Source organism: Rutilus rutilus (assembly GCF_951802725.1).
Source record: "Rutilus rutilus genome assembly, chromosome: 4".
NCBI lineage: Eukaryota > Metazoa > Chordata > Actinopteri > Cypriniformes > Leuciscidae > Rutilus > Rutilus rutilus.
The window spans coordinates 9899492-9923089 of NC_140212.1; the positions used below are offsets into that span (position 1 = coordinate 9899492).

Consider the following 23598-nt stretch of genomic DNA (forward strand, 5'->3'; position numbering starts at 1 on the left):
GCAGGCTAATAAGGTGAACTAATTAGAATAAATTATTCAAACCATTGTTAAAGTACAATGCCCTTTTAATTATGGTTATTGAAAGGTGATTGCTGCACATTGTCTGTCTGCAGTGGGCAACCTGCAGAAAGAGTGGCAGGTCAGGAGTTGAAATGAAATTATGAAAATGACTCACTTGCCCTTGTCTGTCTGGGGTGCGTTTCCCAAAAGCATCGTTAGCCAACTATGGTCGCAAGTTCCGTCGTTATCAGCATAGTTTAACGAGTTGGTGTTTCCCGAAACCATCGTTCCAACGAACATTCACAAACAGCATCGCAAATTTGTGTGGTTGGAACGACAGCTTTTGACCTGTGGTTAGAAGCATAGTTTCTTGTTTGCATGACATATGGACTTGCAAACAACATAAGCAATTCATTACAATCTCTATCTTTTATTTAGAATACATACAAATGTCATTTACGTCTTTTAGTTTGTCAAGAGATTTAAAGCACCGTTTTTGAAGAGTGCGCATGTGCGAACGTGCTCTACCATGTAAGAACGAGCCTATGATTGAATCTGGAAATAAAGCAAAATAACCGAGAAAATATTGAAATAGTCCTCAGATGCCATGTTCGTAATTTAGAGCAAAACATCTAGCATTAATTCGATCTCAAACAGATTCTTAAAAGAAAGTTCAAGAAAGATCATTAACCAACATGGTTGAACAACCAATTTGCGACAATACGGTTCCGGGAAACAGTCGTGACTGGCTAGTTGATTTCTTCAACGATGCATCGTACTATGGTAGTGAACCAGCGAGTTACGGCGTTGTACGGGAAACGCACCCCTGGTCAGCATCAGAGTTGAAAAGAGAGGGTTGTCTTAGAACATAAAGTTTTACTAGTACAGTTTTGTAATGCAATAATAAATCTTCTACCAATCAGCTGTAAAATGATCCTTACATTTCTTGGCGGATATGTGCCATTTGATAGAGTTCAAACTGCCATTGGCATAGATGTAGCCTACTATAAAACAGTCTCTTAAAATAACTGAGAGCAAAAAGGCTTTCATTATTTATATTTTTTATAGCTGGCAATGGAATCAAAATGAAAATGCAAGATATTATAATTTTATTACCAGTTTTCTTTTTTTTTAAACAGTTAATATATTTTAGTTAGATAACCATGAACTATTATTTATTTCTTGCTAGTTGGGTGCAGATGGTATTCAGGGGAGGGGCATTTTCATCCTAGAGAGCATTTAATTGTACAAAAATGTGTGTAGTGTAGCATGAGTCATCAATATGTTTGCTCAGTTTTAAGTATAAATATAAATATAAATATAAGAACTTTATTTCAGGAGAAATGTTTTAACATTTAACAGATGAAACATACATCCATTAAGTTGGACTCCACTCCCACTTAAGTTCCACTCGATTTCAAGTAGTCAAATGTGTCCATAATTGAATAATCACGCTATGTCTTTCTTCTTTCAATTTCCTTTTTCACTTTCAAATGACTTAAAATTACTCTAATGTTGCTCTGCACTGACAGACACCGACCTAATGTTGATAATCACCAGATTACAGTACGTCACTTCTCAGACATTCCATGCCCCGACAAATACCGATTGAACACAATATATAAATACCGTTGAAAACAAGCACGACCAACACCAACCTAACACACTAATCCGACAAAACCCAACAAATGTGTCTGTTGCCACTGGTCGCCGTCTTGGTGTACTGTAGTGTGAATTACCTAAACTTGCTAAGCATTTTACAGCTGCTCTGATGCTGAAGTGGCACTTGGTGTGTTTCCGGATGGCTCAGACCCACCAGGAAACATCACAGAGGATGGAGGAAAAAGGTTTTGATTGGACCATCTTCATTTAAAATGGAGCTGATTTGAATCCTCTCGCTGACACTGGACGTCATTATCATCAGAACTGCTGGTGACATTTAAGTGTTAGTTAGAAAAAAAGGAAACTTTTCATGTATATAACAGCTATAATTTAGAAATGTATGAAAAACCTTACAAACTTGTCATGCAATTTCATTTCCATGATGATAAATCAGTCAAAACCCACTTTTAATTTGTGTTGCATATTAAGCTCACATCTTAAAACAGTGGAATCTTTCTTTTAATTACACAGAAGGAAAAATATTATGGGTAAAAAAGGTTTGAAAAAGTCTCCAATGCATGACTATTAGACACAATAGTCGGACTGAGCAGCAGGTCTGTAATTAAAATTAGCCATCTAGTTTCTTTTTTCTTTTTTACTTTGTGTTACTATATCAATTTAGACTTATTAAAGCTATAAGTTATCCTACCAAGAGCAGTGAGGGGTTTTCTCTTTGCCTTGTCAAGATTGTGGTTTGATTAATATCCCTTAATTGCTAATTTTCCATGTATAATCTAAACGCCTCTGATAAAGGAAACTAATAAATTAGTTCATTTTATTTCAGCCCAAATATTGAAAGCAGCAGCTCATTCTGGATTTTCTAATTCCAGAAGAGCATGTATTGGGGATTTTTCAAAGATAAGCAAAGTAAGAATGAATGAATGAATGAATGAACAAAAAAACAAACGGATGGACAGACTGACTGACGGACAGAGAGACAGACAGACAGATGGATGAATATATCTGCCCCTTGAATTTATTTTTAGATTTCAGCAATGAACTTTAGATGGGAATAATTTAGTTAACCAATGAGAAAGCAAGTGCAGGCTGAACTCTTAAGGGGATTCTTGGAGCATGTGGAGAGACAGGTGTCTGAATTAAGGCCATATTGTAAACGGAGCTTCTTCTCACAATTTCCCTGCACTGGAATATAAACAGAAAAGAATCCTGAACATTTTTGGAGAGAAATAAATATGGTAAAACACCATGGATGATTTTTGCCAGGGGCCTCGAAGGCGAAAGTGAACTCTAGAGACATTGACTATAAAAAAGTATTTGCTTGTTTACTTAGAGTGTCACTGATATTGTAGCGCTCACACTCTCTTTGTACACACACACACACACACACACACACACACACACACACACACACACACACACACACACACACACACACACACACACACACACACACACACACACACACACTATAACATTTTTTGTGTTCTTTTTCAAACTTTTTATCAACATATGTACCATAACATAACTAGCCTTCAGGATAGTGACGTCTGTAATGGTTGGGCCTCATTGTAAACTGCCCACAATGTATTATGTTTCCTAATTAATTTAACCACAGTGGCGTATGGTTTCACACTGAAAGACGCCAGGATGCTCATAAAAATGCTGGACACATTCTAACAAGTACTGTTATGCAATACACCATACTGATAGTTATAGGTCTGTGATAAGGACATTGTGAGATAATTAGAGTAGACACAAACGATATTTCGCATAGCCAAAACTGAGATGATTCAAAGGGAAATGAATATGCATGAGAACTTTTCATCAACAGAAAAGCAATTGCATAATCCAGACTTTTATATTTTGTTATACAGTGTGAAAACATGTCATAATTAGTAAATGGTCAATTAGGTGGCCTTTGAAGGGTTTACAATCAATATATGGATGTTTATTGTGCATTGTGCATGTAACACAGGTTAAATAAAGTTAATATTTAATTTACACAATTTAGTTATGTGATTTTCCCTTAATAAAAGTCGATAAGAGATTATTAAGATTAAGAATATTAAGAAAAATATGTGAATATATTCTAAAATAAATTCTCAGCGATCAACCAATGAGAGCTCTCTTGTCATTAACGTCATGAGTGTCGACGAGCATGCGCGATGACAGAAGAGACGAGCTTGATTGAGAAGAGCAGACGCAATCCCATCGTTGCGATCCATTTTATGTATCTGAGGTTAAAAATCTTTGAAAAAAAAGTATTGAGAAGTTGAGATATAGTTAAATTGATGCATTCTGAACAAGAAGCCGACTGAATAGAGGAATAAATCATTATTGGTGAGTCAGTATCACATAATTAATGAAAATAAAAGACGAATCCTTCATAATAGGATAGAATTACTGCTACTAAACATTAAATTAGTTGCTGTGGACTGATTATTTTCTTTAAAAATTGTATTTTGATCCGAGTGGTAACAAATGTCTAAAGTGAACCGCATGGTCATTGTACATTGCAGTTCACTGACGCCATTTAACGATCACGCACGAGGTGCGCCCGAGTGAGAGCAAAAGAAAAAAATCGATCATAAAGGTAACTTAGTTAAGCAGTTCTGTGAAGAAAAAGATATTTGTATGTACTAGTATGTAATTACTTAAGTTTGAGCGGTCATAGTGAACCGCATGGTTATTATTTGTTCATTTCAGAGTTCAGCGTCACCATTGTTGGCTACGTGTCTGTATGAAAGAGAACTAGTGATTTAGAGGTAAACGAATGTGATTATATTAGTTCGTGAAGAAATTTTAATTGTGTATTAGATGTTATTCTGGATCTTAGATGTGGAACTTATTTTGAAATGTACTTAATGAATGTTCTGGTCTGTGATCAGGCCAGGTTTTTTTTCTCTCCTGTGTTTTTCTTTTTTTCTTTTCTTTCTTCCTTCTTGATTCGTGAAGATCTGCACGACCTCCTGTAACATCCTGTAGACTGCGAGTTTGATGGCGAGCCAACCCAGTTGTAGAAAAGAAGACATTGCGTGGTGGAGAGGAGGCCCGATATCCTTTCCTTGAGTTTCCACTGAAAACCGCATTGAACGACAAACTCGATGTAAAGAACTGTTTCTTTTTTCTTTTCCTTCTTGAGGGTGTATGGTCAACTATCACCCAAAATTGAGAGACATTTAACTTTTCATGAGAGACACTTGAAATCCCTTTGAGAGAGAGATTATACTCTTGTGATTCTGTCTGGTTCATTTATTTTATTTTTTCCTGAATGTTGCACTGACTATGTGGGTACATATGTGAAAACACCGACAAGAGTGCACTCGAGGTGGAAATTTGCAGTCAGTTTTATTGTTTATTGTGTTTCTGTCATTTATTTTATTTTATTGACTTTCTACTTTTCGTCCAAATTAAATTTAAACAATTATATTTCTAAATTAATCTTGTGTCTGTCTGTTACTTCGTATGCTAACCCGCCGTCTCCATAGCGATCCCTAGTTCTTCTGATAGGATTCAAATATTATCTGTATTATAATAATAATAATAAAGCAGCAGAAAAACTACTTAATTACTAATTAATTACTGTATAATCCAAACAAGTGCTACATGCATACAAGTTGTAAAGGAGGAAAAAGTCAATTATGTCTGATTATTATGCCTCATCTGTTGGTGAAATAGCTAATGTTCTGCATGGTTACATAACAAATGCTGCATTATGAAAGCAACTTCACATCTGTGCTAATATTTCGTATACATGCAATAACACAAATACCCTGCAGCATCTTAAATAACCCACCTAATTTGTTTTGCCTATCTTGGTCTATTTAGTATTCAATAATAATGACTATTGAGCACCACCACCACCACAAAAAAAAACAAAAAAAAAACTGCAGAACAATTGATTTTGAATTCTAATCAGAATATGCATGCAGTTACACAAATAGAAATGTATATTATATTGAAATATAATAAAATATAATTAATACACACAATTTTATGAAGGAAATTTCAAAGGACTTTAATTTAGTTTTAAATATGATAATAAATACTACTAAATTATATATAAAATCATTTACATAATATATTTAAATATAATGCATAATTCATACAAAATGTTATTGATTGATTGCTTGATTGCTTGGGGGAGACAATTGTGCTTAACTCTACTTAAGAATTATTTCTTTTTTTTAGTTGCATTTTAAATATGACAGAAATGTTGTTGATAGATTTTGTGAGCCTGACCCAAACAAAAGGAATTGAATAAACAAAACAAAACAAGCAATCTCTATTAGCTCTATTGTTTCACATTGCTAAATCTGATGTGTCTGTTTCCAAGCAGAATGCAATGTTGATTAGAATGACAGAAGGGTCACCGGCTCTCTGTAATTTACTCAAGTCCCTCTGCACACATCGAATTTCCCCTCCTCATTGGGGTCACACGTTTTCATTTAGCAGGCACACTTTAGGAGACATAATCAGTGTAGATGATAGTGTGTGCTCTGCATCTTAACTTTTTGGGTGTTGTGTGTGTTTGCTATGATTAAAAAATGACCGTGGGTGCAGTCCTGCTGTACGGACAAGCTCTGAAATCCACTGTCACACAGGCTAACCACCATCACCAAGACAAACATACAAAGAGCTGTTATTCAGTCTGACGACCATCCGGTGGACACTAGAGAGACACACCCCGGCTCAGTTAGGGTAGGGCCTTCCAGTTGCTGACCACTGGCCTCATACTCCCACACAAGTGACTAAAAATAACTAATTCAGTGGATTATCCAGATGTCAAATAGCTCAGGGACCTGACACAGAATGGACATCTGACCAGGGTCGTTGCTAAAATCCACATGGCGCGGGACAAAAATTTGGACTGGATTTAAACATTGACTCAATGCTCACTTTTAGCTGATTAAAAATGATATTTAAATTCAATGATTATCCCTCATTTAACATACTGGATGACAAGTTGGTCTCTAGCTAAAGGTACAACTTTGAAGCCCATTCTCTCCTTGTATAAGCAGGCCTACAAAGTGCTAGACATAAAATCCAATACTTACCATCACTGTGGGAAATTTGGGAAAATATGATATCCTTAGCTGGAAAAATCTGACAAAATACACTGACGACTGTTTGATGTTAATAAGATCCTAAATGGAAAAGCTCCTCCACCACTTAGTATTTTTATTGAAAGTTAAATTCTAACAACCGATCTACAAGATCAGCACAGAGAGGGGACTGTGTAAGTCAGAGGTTCAATTACTGTAGTGCAGAAAAAAAATATTACACTATTACATGCCTCGGGTCGCTAGTGACCCTATATACTTAAAAAAAAAAAATGGAAACGCATTATTTTGTAATTTTTTTTGTTATATTGTTGATAATGAATAAATTGAGGAATACTAAGAAAGTTGATGTCTAACTTTAAAAAAATTCATGATTTTGGATGGTGATTTTAAACTGTAACAATATTTCCCAATATTTCTTGGTCAATGTTTTTACTGTATTTTTGATCAAATAATTGCAGCCTTTGTGAACATAAAGGACCCCAACGCCAAACTTCCAGTTTCAATAAAAATACATCAACACACATTTTTAAGGCATGAGTACTCACTGAGCTCTGCAATGCTCCCCACGCGGGTCGCCAGGAGGGACTGTTCAATGGTGCGGAGTTCAGCCTGGCTGTAGGCATGGCTCTCTCCGGTTTTCCCTGCTCGCTGCTGGTCACGGTGCAGGTTCAGACTGTCCGGCAGGCTCAGTACACCTGTGGGACAATTAAAAATAAATAAACATTTGAACGAGCCAAAACCAGACAAAAACATCTGCAATGGGACCAAGAGACTTTGAAAGCTAAGTGTTATGACATTATCATTGTCTGAGAGGCAAATCAAACAACCCCTGAAGCAATTAAAACCGCTGTTTTTGTGTTGGATCATTTTCAAATCGCAACAAACCATGCGCCCACAGGTGAGTTCAGCAGCGTGTATTGGCTGGAGCCCTGGTAGTCTAATGTTCATTCAATAACCATAATCAAATTACTGCACAGCACCGCAGCCAAGGCTTTTGTTTGAACTGGAGAATAGGCAACTACAGATGGGATATTGAGCTCAGCCACAGATGAATAAAGACAGATAAGCAGCTATCTGTCTGAGTTAAAGGCTTCACACATTGGGGCTACAGTATATTGTGTTTCTGAACTGGTTTTAATTAACGTCTGATATCTGTAACTATTTGGTTTTGAGACATCCCTATAGCCATTTGCCTTGTAGTGTGTCAGTATATTTAAAGGTGCCCTATGTAAAAATTGAGGTAAAAATATCCAAAAAATGAGCTTCACGCATCAAAAGAATGAGAAGAAATAAGGGCGATGATGTCATTAAAAAAATGTCAAGTTATAGTGCTGCAGAGATATCAACCTAAATTAGCATTAGCATTACTAGCCACGGCCCGACAGGTGTCGTAATACCAGTTTCGGCCATGGGAGGCGGTATGCGGGCAACATAACCACCAGCCATGCAATACACGAATAACTCGCACGGCTTGTGGGTGTACTTGAACCTGATGTTAATCGTGTGGAAAGTAGCCTACAGCCCCACTACTACATTCAAATAAAATCTGATAAAAAAGGAACAGAACCAGAGTAAACATTGGCACTGCTTTCCATCGCTGGAGACAACTAATGGACATGAAAAAAATGAGGTTTGACTCCGAACTTGCAACATTTCTTTTGGATTGGTAAGTAAGATGCTGTTAGTATTTCGTTAGAAGTTTGTTTTATATGTTTGTGTAGATTTTCGGGAAGTTATAACATAGAAATGTATCGAAGGCTGTTCGATAAACGTATATAACGTTCATAAATACAGTATTGTAATATAGTACACATAGCACAATCTCTATTGCTCTTTTTTTCTTGCCAACTACGTGACCTATATTATGTAAGTTATATTAAATGGCTTTCCTGAGGTAAATCTGACAGAATTGTTCTCCAGCTGTGTTATTGACCTCTTCACGCTGATAAAAAACACTGATTGGTCGATATTATGTATGAGGAATACATTTTGGTAAGTTGTAGCCTAACGTTACTGTATCTTTCAGTGTTCGTGTTTTTTTTTACTATTATTAGCAAGTAGAGATGTTCGGTTTACGTGCGCTAGGGATCTGTCGTGTAACATTTACAAGCGCCAAAACGGTATTTATTGTTTGAATTGCGTGATAAAATTGACAGAATCTGAGAGCTGAGATTTTTTTAATATCATAACTAACCTGCTCTGTCTAGTCTGTCGGTATCCGTGTCCTCTTTGCTTCGCGATTTTTCTGTGCGTGAGAAAATTGATGTGTGGGGTGAGAGCGTGTGAAAAGTGTTTGCGTGTCTCACGGTTAATGCGTGATAGTTGGAAGCTCTGGTTACGTTGGCGCTAGCTTGGTCAACATCAGCGAATGCTGTCTGTCAAATTAATGTAATTCAAACTAACAATAAAAATGTAATATGAAGAAAACGAATATGAACATATTCACTGGTAAAGGTGAAGGGGAGTAGCTTGAAGATATTCATACTCTAGAGTAGACCAACTCACTTTCTGGAGGTATACTGCCCCCATCTGGTATGGAATGTGGAGTATGAATTTATTTATTTTTACATAAGGCACCTTTAAGCTATATTGTTTTCATGATGTTGCTTTTATACAACAGATCAATAAACAATAAGTTAATATTGAGTAACATACATTTCAAACACAGTATTGTCAGTTACGATGTCTACATTTGCTCCACCACAGCAGAACCACGTCAGGAGTGGTGTTCTTGAATGGATATTTCAATGACTCATAAATGAAAGCTGTTTGCTTTGTTCCTTTGGAGTAAATGGCTCAATGACTCACTGATTCCTCAATGAATCAAAGTTTTTTGAATTATTTGATTAAGTAAATAATTAAGACTCATTAAGACAGAAACTTGTTTCGTTCCTAAATGAAACAGTGTTGTTAAATGATTTGGTTGAGTAAGTTATTCAATGACCCACTCATCAAGATAGTCCTCTGATTCATTCCTAAAGGACTCAATGTTTTTGAATGATAAAACTGAACGAATGATTCAATGACTCACTCATAAGAGTACCAGAACGAACTGTTCGAACGAATAGATACATACACAAACACAAAAACAGTTTTGGAAATAATACATCATATTAGTTATTAATCAGATTTCAAATGAGTAAAGTATTTTAATGTGGATGTCAATAAACCTTAATAATATAACATACTGTAACATTACTTGTATAATAAGTAACACAATATTTCAACATGGTACTTTTAAAAGTAACATTCTCCAACACTGCACACAAGCACGCAACAGCCTTCCAGGAAGCTATTTTAAGCAGGTTATACTTTTGACTTTCATCTGAAGGGATTTGTGTTGTCAGTCTCCCAGAGGTGGGTAAATATCCTGTATCCTGTTGTATACTGAATGAAGCCGTTAGCACAAAACAACACAGGGAAAGAAACACAAAAACTCATGAAGTTTTCATAACACCATGATTAAAATGACCTGGCACTGGGAGTTCTGGCTGCTGCAAATCTCTTTGTGGTTAGTGAGTTTATGCATAATGGAGGATGTGCAATATTCGCCAGATGGGAGACAAGCTGAATGCTTTGTCAAGAGACACAATGTTGTTCATGGGTGACATGATGCTTTTAAGGAATTTTGAAGGGAGTTCAAGCGAGGGAACACTTTGTTTTGGTTGATTGTCTCGTCTGATGAAGTTGAGTGCCGAAATACTGCGTGAGGAGCAAATGTTTGCATGTGTACGGTCCCTAATGAAGCCGCATGACATCGCAGAAGGCAGCGTGATGATGCCAGTTACAGTAGTTGCAGCATTTTGCTGCAGGTTTTTGTACAGTTGAGCGAAGGGTGAGAGAGGATGATGTAGTCCATAAACAGGATCCGGCACAAAGTTACAGGGGAATGCTTGACCTGGTTTTGACTAAAAAATACCTTACAGCTGTGACAGCTGGGTTATATATGCTAACATACACATATGTTAGATACGTTATAGGACATACCTTACGTGATACATATGTGATACGTGCTCTTTTTGAAACCTCAATCAACCTAACTGAGCTTTTAAAATCAGTTTTTACTGTAAAATGTTCTGATAATAAAGCAGGTGGTACAACTGACAAAAAAAAAAAAAAAAAAGCTAAATAAAACAATTCAATGTATGTAACTGAAAACAAATATAGGACTAAAAATGTCTCATTTTAAATAAAATCTAAACAATTGTGATAGTTCACACAGGGAATTCTGGGACTGTCCTTCTGGCCTATAAATCACTTTTGCTCATACCAAAAAAAAAAAAAGGTCAACATTTATTTACTATATTTCAATTATATTTTATATACTATTTTAAAAATACATTATCTAAATATATGTAATATATCATCTAAAATATAATATATAAAAAAAAAAACTTTTTTAATAATATTGAAACTATTGTTATTGATGCTTCACATGGATAATTATGTAATTTGAGCCCATAAATTACAAGGCATTAAAAAATGTTACTCTTACCAAACTTAAATTAATGTTACTTTTAAATAATATATATATATATATAAGTTTTAACTTATATGGGAAGGTGAATTAGAAATACATTAACTGTAATAACAGTTAAAAAAAAAAAAAAAAAATTAAGTGTTGAAATCAAAGTATATTTAAATATATTTTTTTTCCTCAGGCACAAACACACACAAAAAAAACATGCACTCAGTCCGAAAAACATGCAGTGCATGTGAGCTGTCATCACAATTCCCAGAATGATATGGGAGGAGAAACAGACAGGTTTTTGATCGCTAGAAATCTTCTCATGACTCTTTCACTTCAGCCAAAAATATGCACTCCAGTGGGAAAAAAACAAGCCTCAATATTTTATGACCTCTCCGCCCAATCAACATTCCCTGTCTTGAAACTCTTCACTCTCCTCCTCTATAATCTCAGCACATCAACATTTCAATGACCTTACAGACGCTAAAAGATTCCCCTGCAATATTCATACAATCAGATCAAATCACGAAAAAGCGTGTTAGAACATTCTAGTCAGTCCAACTTTGCAGCCCCACCATGGATCAACCATATTATCTCTCTCCAGCACTTGTATTCCCTGCTGAGAGGGAAGCAACGGTTATTTTTATTTTCAGCAATGTGTTTTTCTTCGCTTCATATGGTGACTTAAAAGGGTAAGGGGGTGGGAAGAGAAAAATGAGACCCCAGTCCCTCGAAGATTGTGACCTTGACCAACTGATGGCAAAACACTTTACTCTAAATGTTCCTTAGCACGATATTTATAAAAACCTGATTCTTCAACAACTAGGAAAGTTTCTCCATACTTGTACAGTGAAGTGGGGGATGGGGGGAACGACATTGAGTCATAAGAACACCATCTACTTGAGAACAGTTTGCAATAACTTTGTTTTAGATAGACTGGCATAAATAAAACAGTACAAATGCTGCTAGACACTTCAGTCATAGCTGAGGAAATGAAGGAAACGCAGAGAGTTTGAAAGTTTGAAAACTTCCTCTCTGCATAAGGTCAGAGGCCAGGCTTGTTTTCAGACACATTTTGTGACCTGATCATAAACTGATACTCAACCTGAAGAGATTGAGCTGTAAAAAATGTCTTTAGAATACATGCTGATGGATATTTGGGTGTAATTTGAAGACTGAATCGCCACGTCCTTGTTTTTACAGCACAAGTCCTAGTAACCATGGTGCTCGGTTAGCCAAGACAGAGTATATCCTTTTTATTAAACTTTCGGCTAAACAAACACTTGCAAAGAATATGTATGAGGTATGAGCACACGACAAATCTTCAGTTTTTCCAAAGAACCTTCTCTGACTATAAGCTGTTCACTGACCTGAATATCACATTGCTCGTAGTTCAGAGATAGTTTCATTGTGACAATATTCCTTGCTATTATATCACACAATGCAACATGTTTAATGAACTATATTGTTTTTCCTGTGCAACAATGGTGGACATGCTCAACAGCTTTTTAGAAATATTTCCCTTATCAGCAGCTATTTAGATAATCTGAATAGGTTAAACTTGATTTAGATGGTCCACTTTAGATATTCTACTACAGTAACTACGTAACTTTGCAACTACATGTCAGTTAACTCTCATTAGTGTTTTAGTAGACTAGTAGACTGTTAGAAGTCTGTTAGGTTAGGGTTAGGTGTGGTTTGGGTTAGTAGAAGAAGTTGACGTAGTTGCAAAGATACTTATAGTCAGTAGAGTGTCTGATGGGGGAGCATCAAAATAAAGTGTTAGCAGATATTAAGCAGACAGTCTACTAATACTCTAATGAGAGTTAGCTGACGTGTTGTTACAAAGTTACTAGTGGAATGTCTAAAGAGGACCATCTAAATAAAGTGCAACCTCAGATTACAACACACATCTTTCATTAAAATACAATGAATTGTGCAGGCACATCTGCATTAAGAAATAATTACAATTGGCTGATAAAACTACAGCATCAATCAGTAAATGAGCGAATACTTTTAATGGACATTAAAATCTCATTAAATGACTGTAAGACGTATGCCTTTGGGGACCAGTCATTATGTGCAATATTACTGCCATGATTATGGGCCCATAATTCTCTGCAGGTTTTAGTGGCATTTAAGTGAAATCCAAAAATGACTTGGATGCCTCAACATTGGTCGTAAACCCAGAACTTCGACAGACTATCACATCATCCCCCTCTGCCGCTACATCTGTCACTTCTTAAAGCGCCAATTCATTTTCTATATAAGGAAATAGAGAGGAACACAATGTGCTAGCCAGATGGAAGCAACATGAACAATATAAGTGCAGGTAAATGATATTAGTTGAATGCCAAATAGATTATCCATATGTTGATGCTGGTTTCAAGCTGCATTAGACTGAAAATACTCAAAATAGATAAGACATTCAGCCTGTACTATTCACATGTCTTTGAGTACAAAGGTCCAGATTGCGGTCCAGACCTCTGTAAATTGTTCATACTCAAAAATAAAATTTGAAGTTCTCTGAAAAACGAACTAGCCATTTAAAACTCCTCCTATGAATGTCTGCATGTACAATAATGTGTGAAATGGTGGAGAGCGATATGTCGCTGCGAGAATACTGGAGGAGTGAACGGGGCTTGCGAGTGAGGGTGCAGTCTCCAGATCCAGTTATTATAAGCGTCTTTGGATTTTATTTTATTTTTTCACTTAATGCGACACTTTAGGAAGTTAATGAAGTGGGAAGTTGCGGGTTAGGGTTAGCAAAATCTTTATGTTATTTCCAAAACACAACTTATTTCCGGTTGTTGTTTTTTTAAGGGTGTGTGTGTGTGTGTGTGTGTGTGTGTGTGTGTGTGTGTGTGTGTGTGTGTGTGTGTGTGTGTGTGTGTGTGTGTGTGTGTGTGTGTGTGTGTGTGTGTGTGTGTGTGTGTGTGTGTGTGTGTGTGTTGTTTTTCGTAACAATATCTAGAAACACTGAAATGCCAGTCTAATGCTGAAATCTGTTCCCCTCAGGCCCTTAGACAGCATGGGCAAGTTATTGCTGACAGGATACCACAATCAGTAATGATCATCATGATAGCTGAATCAACACTATCAAAAACAGTAGCATAATAACACTACTACACAGGGGTGTATTTCCCAAAGGATGATCACGATTGGCCATTGAACTCTATTAGTAACGACGAAACTTTTGACCATAGTTGGATTTGGGAAACGGACCCCTGATCTGTAGAGCAAGTAGATTATAGAATGCAATATGCCAAATATACAAACATTGGCCATGAAGAAGGCTATGTTATTTAATTCAGTTTAGTAATTAACCTTTCACTAAGTCATGCTAAAAACATTAATAAGAGCAAGAATTTTACTTATCATCCATATAGCAATGCTTATTAATGAAAGCTATTACAGTGATAAGTATCGTTGCATGAATAATAAACAAACTTACCTAGCCTATAGTAAAGTATTAACAAATTGTGATGCAAAAAAAAGGGACTAATTTAACAATGTCCATCCCCGAAACAGACAGAACAGAGAGAGTGCACATGTCTGTAAAGTGTAAAACATCATCTTAAATAAAACATCTTTCACAAACATCTATATGTCTGTCTCTTTTAAAGTTTATATAATGAGTTGCATTCGTAGGTGTTATTATAGCACAATTCTTAAAATCCCACCCTATACCGCACTAATTCGCAAACCCTGGTTACAGCATTGAGAACAATAAACAGTCTGTGAGACCACTGTGAAAATGCTTCTCTTTTAAATTGAGTAAACATTATTATGAATGTCTTAGTATTTGATGTGCATCTCTTTAGCATTACTGACAGCAGCACTTGAGCTGCATGAACTCCACAAGTTTGTGTACAATCGGATGAACTTGTTCTCCAGCATGATTTGAAATTATCCAAAGAGCATCTGGAGCTTCAGTGGAAGAACATCTGACCATCTGTACAAAGAAGTTCACATGATCAAAGTCACAAATCTACTTTTTGTGCAAACTCTGAAATATCTCTTTTTCATTTGACCTCATCATTTTTCTTTATTTTAATTAGGTGAAAACCTTCATATTATCAGTTTAAAATTAAATTCTGAATGCCAGACTTTTAATGCAGTCTCATACTTTTGGACCGCACTGTGTTTTTCTTTTACAAACGGGGTGGAGGGTATACGTTAGATTTGCATATGCACACTCCAGCCAATTCAGTTTTTCCACAGTTTTTGCACAACAACAGATTGTTCCCTTTTCTTGGCTTGCCTGTAACCGGCTGTTCTGGCAGGAATGAGCAAATGTGGTATATTCAAGATTGCCTGAAATCCCCTTTCAGCTCTTCACTGAATGATTAGATCTACAATCAATATGTCCCATTCTTTTCCTGTGACAGAAACACACTACTCCTCCTGAGTGCACACTTGAACACTTTGTTTTGATTTCCTGCAGCTGTTGAAGTGATAAGGTATTAGGGAACTTTGTTAATGGAGTCACCGAATATCAGGAATACAGATTAATTCCACAACAGACAATCAAACTTTGCAGAATATATAAAACTGAAATCTGACAGAACAATAAGATTGTTCTAAAATTCAAAGGGGTTCTGAGTAGCTTTGTTCCACTAACTAAATTAAAGTATCCTACTGGGGGGACGCTTCAATCGCGACCCGGCAAGGGAACCAGTCCTGTTACAAAAAAGACTCAAAAAACACAAAAACTCTTTAGCTCGCTTTCAATTTCTCTTTTTTTCTCCCTTGCTGCAGCGCTGTACATTTGCTGGGGGAAAGTCCCATCGATTTCTCTACGGTGCACGGCTGGTCTCTTATCAGAGTGAGACTCGTACAGAATATTAACAGCCAAGTCTCCATAGCAACAGGGCAGAGCTGCCCAGCAGCCGTGTGATTGGTGGAAAGAGAGACAGGGGCGGTGGGGATGTGCTGGATTTGGAGGTGAGTGCATACAGAATATGCAGTGACAAAAAAAATGAAATTTTGAGGGTACCTCCCAAAATGAGGGTGTGTTTGCCGTAGTGTTAGAAAAAAGCTGCAGATAAGTGGATCTCGTTTGCAACAGCGCTTGAGTTAATGTCTGAGTTTTAAAATATTCAGAGCGTGTCTATTTTTGCCATTCGACATGACAGCTTGATATTTCCTTCTGAGTCATGCATTACTGCATGTAAAAACATCTGAAAAGTTACAGAACTTACAGTAGGCAATACGAATGTGGGTGTTTTCGAACGTATGCATGTAAAACTTTTCTGTGCCCCAGTAAAATTGTCTTAACCCCTGATGAGGGAGATTGATGCATACCGGCCTGAGAAACAGGCGTTCCAATTCTCTGGATTTGATCATTTCCATTTGTTAAACCATTTAAAACATGATGGGTAAACAAAAAAAAGGACAACACAAAGTTTGTATCAAAGTTTGAGGCCAAATTCACTGTAAATGGTGGTAGATAGAGTTCTACTAAAGTTCTACAATCTATTTAGTTTTCATTAATAGTTAGGTCTATGATAAAGTCGAATGTTAGCTTTTTAAAATACGTCTAGGTTACAATTATGAACTATTGAAGCCATCTGTAGCTCATAGTTACATTAACTCTGCACAAAAGTAGATATGAAAATTTTAAAAGCCTCTTAAAGACACCAGAATCAAATGCCGTAGCATTTTTTGGAGGATAAAAAGTCTTCCCAGGGAAACACACTTGGTCACCAGCCACTAAACATTTCACATCATCTGTCTCTGGTCAATTCTTGCAGAAAGTGGGTCATATGGTGCGTCTCTTTTGACTTGCATTAATATTGTGTATCAACTGGGGTGGCTCATCTCACATTAGAAGAAAACCCTCTAATCTTACTTAGGAACACACAAATATGTTAAAACAATATGTGTCATATAATAAAGGCAGCTGCTGCAATTCAATTCAATGTCCATTAGGCATCGAAAATGCTGAATAAATATCATTATGTACAATCAGAGTTCAAATGTGGAGACAGGCAGTGTTATGCCTCGAGTGCTAAATCATTAAAACACCCCACAAGCGGTCCGAATTCTCCTTCACCATGACAACCGAGGTGAATGCCCCCTTCGTCATAACACACACTGCTTCACAGCTGCGGCAGTTACCGGCAAACATTTTCCCATTTTGACATTTTACATCAGCTTGAAGCAATATGATCAACAAGGGACATTGAAAGATTTTAATGAGGGCCATGCTACTGACTGGTACTGTCTCAGCAGAGCTCAATTAATATACATTTTTAATGCAAAACTGAAACATCTGGTGCTGAAGATCTAAAGGTCAATGTAATTTTAACTAATAAACAATCAACCCTTAAAATTTTCTTAAAGCAAAAAGTGAAATAGCAAAGGGAGATTTTAGCTTCTTTTTTTCTGGCCAAAATATATTTCAAATATATTTCAAAGTGTGGCCTTCAGACCTATATATTTCATTTAAATTGTCATATTACACAAATTACTTTAAGAAAGTTATTTTTTCTATATATTTAAAAATATCTTAAAAAAAATGTATATTGCTGTATGGAGAAGAAACTATTACAAACCACATCATCCCCTTTTCATAATTTTTTATAGATAAATTAATGTTCATAAAAGATTGTTTGCCTTCAGATTGTGTGCAAAGCATGCTGGGACTGTAAGAAGATTGAGCGACATTGACCCGGACACAGCCTCTATGTGAATGATGATTGACAGGTGAGATTACTTTTAGGAAAAGGACACTGAATTTCCAAACCGCAGAGATTCTGGCCAAGAGTTCTATCAGTGGATGACATTTCATTCTGCTGGGGAAGTGTTTCAATTCCATTTCCACATTAACCCATTAATGGCTCACTTGTGGGCATAGGTTTTCATAGGACAGAGTTCATTTCCCACATGCAGAAATGTTTTACCAGGTTACAGAGCTTTTTGCTACTCAAGCTAAAAAGTGGTTTGTGCTTAGTCTCTGTCTCTGCCAATGGAAGTCACAAGGAAACGTCACTTTGCCACCACAATAAGCATGTGTGCGGTGGTGTTGCCTAGAAACTGTAGCTTCCCAAGCTACAAGTAATGTAAAGTAGTTCTACAGTCACTAATTTGAAAAAGCAGTTACCTACAATACAATGAAGCCATTAAGATAAGAATGATTTTACGATCAGAGTAGTACTTATCAGGTATAATCAGCATAATTTGAACATTTAATTCATGCCATTTATTTATTAAATAATAAAAATGGTGTTACTATATTATATTATACTATAGTATAACATACTATCCCTACTTGGACCACCTCAACCTTTTATGGGTCTTCTATGACTGATTAGAAATGCCAGAAAACCACATATTTAGTCAAAATCATGAAAATATTCTAATGTCTTTTCAAATTACAAATCCCGTTATGTTACAGAAAATATAAATGGTCAAAACAAACTTCCTTTCGTTTTCAGACTTGGCCTTCCACCAGCAAGCTAAGAGCTTATTAAAGAAAAGCTCTTTTGATTAGAGATCACAATAATGCACTATTTTTTCCAATCAATCATAAAAGAGGGACAGGATTCTGCGAGGGAAAGGATCTTGCACAACACCGGTTCATTTAACTGAAACGTTCGAATGAACAAATTAAGCTCACAAAAATGAATCTCACATCCCAATATAAGGGAAAGAGAAAGGACAATCTAGGAAAGTTAATTTGAATTTGGTTGTAAATTTGACACACAAAAAAAATTTCTTTATCACAACACCACAACTAATTAACTAATTACAGGAAAAGTTACTGTTTGCAAAGAATACAGTCTACTTGGTAGCATCATGATTTTAGTTACTTGCTCCCCAACACTTCACTGCAGTCAGTCCATAAACACAAAAAAAATTCACATCACAGCTAAAGGTCTTCAAAGATTATTTCACAAATGTTACAAATAACCCCAACATACCTGCACTCTCCAAATAATTAACACAGTTCACATCATATAATGGGATCAAAAGAAAGTCCCACGCTGCTTTGCAGCACGCTCCTGCTCCCCATCTGTGCTCCCTGAGCCTGGACTGACTCATCATGGCAGAGGACAACAGGCAGAACCCAAAAACAACAAATCAATAAATATATGAAATATCTGAGGACTTATAACATACTACGTTTGTACAATATACACCTGACTGGTGTTTAGTCCTCAGTGACCCACCACATCAAAAGCAGGTTTTCCAGGTCTGCATGTGGTCGGTAGGGTGGCGAATTCCCTGCTGAATTTGTATTTCCTGGAGGGAATCAACCCGTGGAAAAAAAAAAAATCAACCCATGGCAACAACTTAAAAGTAGCCCAATTCCACAGGAAAACCACAGACTTGGCAACATTGATCAAACCACTTGTTGAAACCAATTAAACAACTTGTATTCTCTAAATGTAGGTTAAAATGCCAAATAACAGCACCTCACACTCTGAAATGTATCATAGAAATGTCTATATGTCTATTGTCTATATGTATTTATACAATATATATTTTGGATTTAAATGCAAATGCTTAAGAGTCTATGATTGGATCATTATTGCAGTGATTATCATGTTTGTAGATTGTTATATGTTGCATATGTAGCTTTTCATTTCTTAAAAAAACATGCAGGAAGACAAATTGTGAGAGAATGGTTGTGAGGGAGCATGAAGAATAATTTTCACACATGAATTGGAAATAACATCACAACATTTATTTCCATCAAGAGGTGCATCAATATAGGTCAAGATCTTGTATTGACAATGCAAGAGTCAAGCACTCTGTAAAGTCTACTCCAGCAAATCCCAAAGACTTTCAATGCATTTAAGGTGTGGACTCAGAGGTGCCAAGTCATGTCATCCTGGAATATTGCCATGATGTGTCTTGTTTACGAAACGAAAAGCTACACACTCCATCATTTAGGGTTAGAAGAACTGTTGCCAAACATATAACATGCTAGAAACACAATACTTACTGCAATAATGATTCATAGACTCTTAAGCATTTGCTTATATTATAAGCTTATATGTATATTATACATATTATTATTTGGCCATACATGTAATATTATATACATTTATGTAATTTTTATTTCTATTACAAGTAAAATGATGTGTTTGAGGAAGCTTGTATAAACAGATGTTTTGTGCTGATGTAAGATTGTCCAGCTAATTAACACTGTGTGGGCAACAAGCAGCAAAGTGCATGTAAAATGTGGTCGGTTTGGGGTGATGACGTAAATGCTCTTTGGCCCGCAGGCCTCAGCGTCAGTCAGTCACTGTTGGGAGGAGGCAGAAATTTCGAAGCCAATGGCGAAGCCAGATTCAGTGACCTATTCAAAACCCTAACTGTCTTCACATTCTTCTTATCTGCTTTACAGGGAGAGAAGGAAAAACAGAGATAGACGATGACAGGGAAATGAAAGAGTAGTATTAAAAAAAAAAAGGTAGACGTGACAGAGAGTTGCGTGAGACAAAAAATACATGGGAGAAATATGATAAAACAAAGGCTTTTATGTCTTTCATAAAAGCTAGTCTGCTCTCTCCTCCTGGGTATTTGATTTAATTCTCAATATTTCTCAATCTTGACCAGGCCAAAACAAACTTCAAATGTATATTTTGTGTGAAACTGAAGCTGTCTACATTAAAGTAACTAGAACAAGGACTATCAAAAGGCTGTAGCATACTCAAACCAGCCGAGGTGTATTTCCACACAAGATATTCTGTGCTCAAATTGAGATTCTGTTCATTCTGCTGGGGAGATGGTCCATCTTAGGGGTTAACATGACCCAGAGGCCCCTGCTTGGGGCCCAGCATGTGTACCTTGATGCGGCCAGGCCCAAGCAGATGGTAGCCATATGTCTGCAGAACACGGAAGAGCAGCTCTACAAATGCGAGGCCAAAAACTTGGTTATTTTCACATTTAGAGCCCACTTGTCTTCAAACTGGCGGCATGAAGCTAAGACACACACATACTCATATTGTCATCCACTCATACTAAGGGCTTAATGTATGCAGTCAATAAGAAAACATTTACATTCCACCTACAGACTTAAATAGAAACACACAGACAGATATGTCAAGTGTCTGAGGAACTGTTAGCACTGGTAAGTAGCATATTAAAACAACACATTCCCTGCGTCCCAATATGCCTACTTCCATTCTATATAGTTGGCGGAAAACAGCGTGTGGAACGATTATGTCCGAATTCACAGTACTCGTAAAACGACGTGAAAAATACCGGGGTGACTTACTACTTCCTCAAAGATTCCGAAGTGTACATCTCCTGGTCATTTTACTATCCCATGAGGCCACGAGAGGGGAGTTGTAAATGGCAAAGGACTGACGCAACTGACGCCACAAGTCACATGATAATTTATTTAATACTACAAACATTAATACTAGAGTATATAGAACATACTTTTTAATGGTTGTGAAGCTTGTCCATAGTAACATGTACAGTATTATGAACTCAGACTGTATGCCATTTCGAACGCACCTACTGACTTATGATGAGAGGTGTAATGCAGGAATGGAATGCTCCTTTGTTGATTTTCTCACGGTCTTGCTGCTCTACAATTTCCAGCTCTACAACAGGGAAATGAACCATAACATTACACGATGAACCTTTACGACACTACACGGCTTTTACCTTAATCCCATACATATGACTTGGAATTAACGCATAGGTGTGGTCCAAAAGCCTCTGAAAATACCATAAAACATGCCGGAACATGTGGAAATTAGCCTAACCTTTAGGCAGCTATTACTGTTTCTCAGCTGACATTTACTCCAATTTGTCTGGCAGCAAAAATGTCCTTGAAGTCACTGGCTTCTAGATAGGGTGTCATAGCCACAGGTTTCATCATGCCCTAGTCGACAGCTTAGAGAAAGTCAAACCGAAACACCTTTGGGGTGGAACGGTCCTAGACACATTTACACAAAATCAAAAAACGACCAAAAAAAGTATACAAATGGCAGGTTAAAAGTCTTCACTTGAAAATTGCATTTTCTTCCCTTGTTTGTTTTACTCCCTGCTGCTTATGAGATGAAAGCAGTGCTAAATTAAGATTCAAATATGAAAAGAAATGACTTGATAGTTAAACATCTTCATTATAAACCCAAATTAGAACCGAAACCCAGACCTCTGCATGAATTATTTTCTTTCTTTCTTTGGAAACAGGGAAGACGATAGAATACACAACATCCAGACACTTCTAACAGCAGAGGAACATTCAGAGTTGGAGGGAGCTGAATGTACAGTTAGTTCAACTGAGCCGAGTGTGTTTCCCCATCTGAAATGCTCCCTCATTCAGTCTATTTCCTCTGTGCCACTGCACATTCATTTCCCTCTCGGTTTTTCACCATCCAAGCGGGTTCTGGCAAGTTCTGCCACAGGCAAGCAACACTCGGTTTAATTATTGCAGGGGGTTGAGCTCGTTTGACAGGTCGACCTACTCCACTCCATTTGATATGAATAAGTGAGTGTGAGAGAGGAAAAAGGAGGGGGTAAAAAACGAAATAAAATACAGAGATGGAGGAAAATGAAGAGGAAACAATTTTCAGTTGTTTCAAGAAATTTCTATGTGCACAAAAACCTTTCCAATTTACCATTACCAATGTACGTGCATCAAGTTCACAGTGCATGCACAAAATATTTCTCAGGGCTTAATTTGTTGAATAAAATAAAATCTGTCATTTTTTTTAACTAGTTGTCAAAACCAGAAAGCTTTCATATCAAACATCCCTAAATGTAGAACATTAATGCATCACCTATCATCCGAATGTCCACAAATGTCACTCTGCAACTTTGGAGGACATTTCAGTGCCTCGCTGCGCTTTGATAGTTTGATGCTCACTGCTGTAGCAGTGACAGCTCCAGCAGAGGCTGTGGGAGACGGTGGCCCACTTTCTCCAGGACTGACAATTCAGAGACACCAGGCAGAGTTTTAAAACTGATTACAAAACAAACCCAGCAGACCACACTGGAGAGACACAGACGCTCCTCTGCTGTTATAGCCTCCGGTTCTGTTTGCCGATCTTCATCAATTCTTAACCTTCCCGATCGGATTCTGGCCGTGACCCAGAGCCTCTGGGCTCGGCACCCTGCATCCTGTGTTCTCCTGAGTGATGTAAACAGCCTGGTGCATATGCGGTCTTATTTTGTGGTGACAGTAATTATATCGGTGAGAAAACAAGCTGCAGTTTTCCTGCTTTAAGCCTGCAGATACAACCCAGGGAGCCAGGAAAGCACTGACGGGAATGTTTACCATGCACTATGACTGATTTGGGTCAAGAACACGAGAAGAACTAGGAAAAGTCCAGGCCATGGGGGAAAAGATAGGACTACCCTGCTAAGCGACCCTCACTGCTTGTGAAGGTGGCTAAATTCACACCGTAACAGTTATCAGTCCTGTTTTACAGTGCAAAATAAAACATTTTCTTTTCTTTTTTTTACCTT

The 23598-nt window shown here is 37.0% G+C and overlaps 1 protein-coding gene across 2 annotated transcripts in view; it reads right to left on the reverse strand.

Moving 5' to 3' along the window:
• The window catches only part of btbd11a (BTB (POZ) domain containing 11a), a 123816-nt gene that overhangs the window by 37296 nt on the left and 62922 nt on the right, over window positions 1-23598 (reverse strand). For both annotated transcript variants that reach the window (XM_084406750.1, XM_084406749.1), the window contains exon 2: window positions 7235-7384. In XM_084406750.1, the coding sequence (XP_084262876.1) occupies window positions 7235-7384 (150 nt within the window). The remainder of the gene's footprint in view (window positions 1-7234; window positions 7385-23598) is intronic.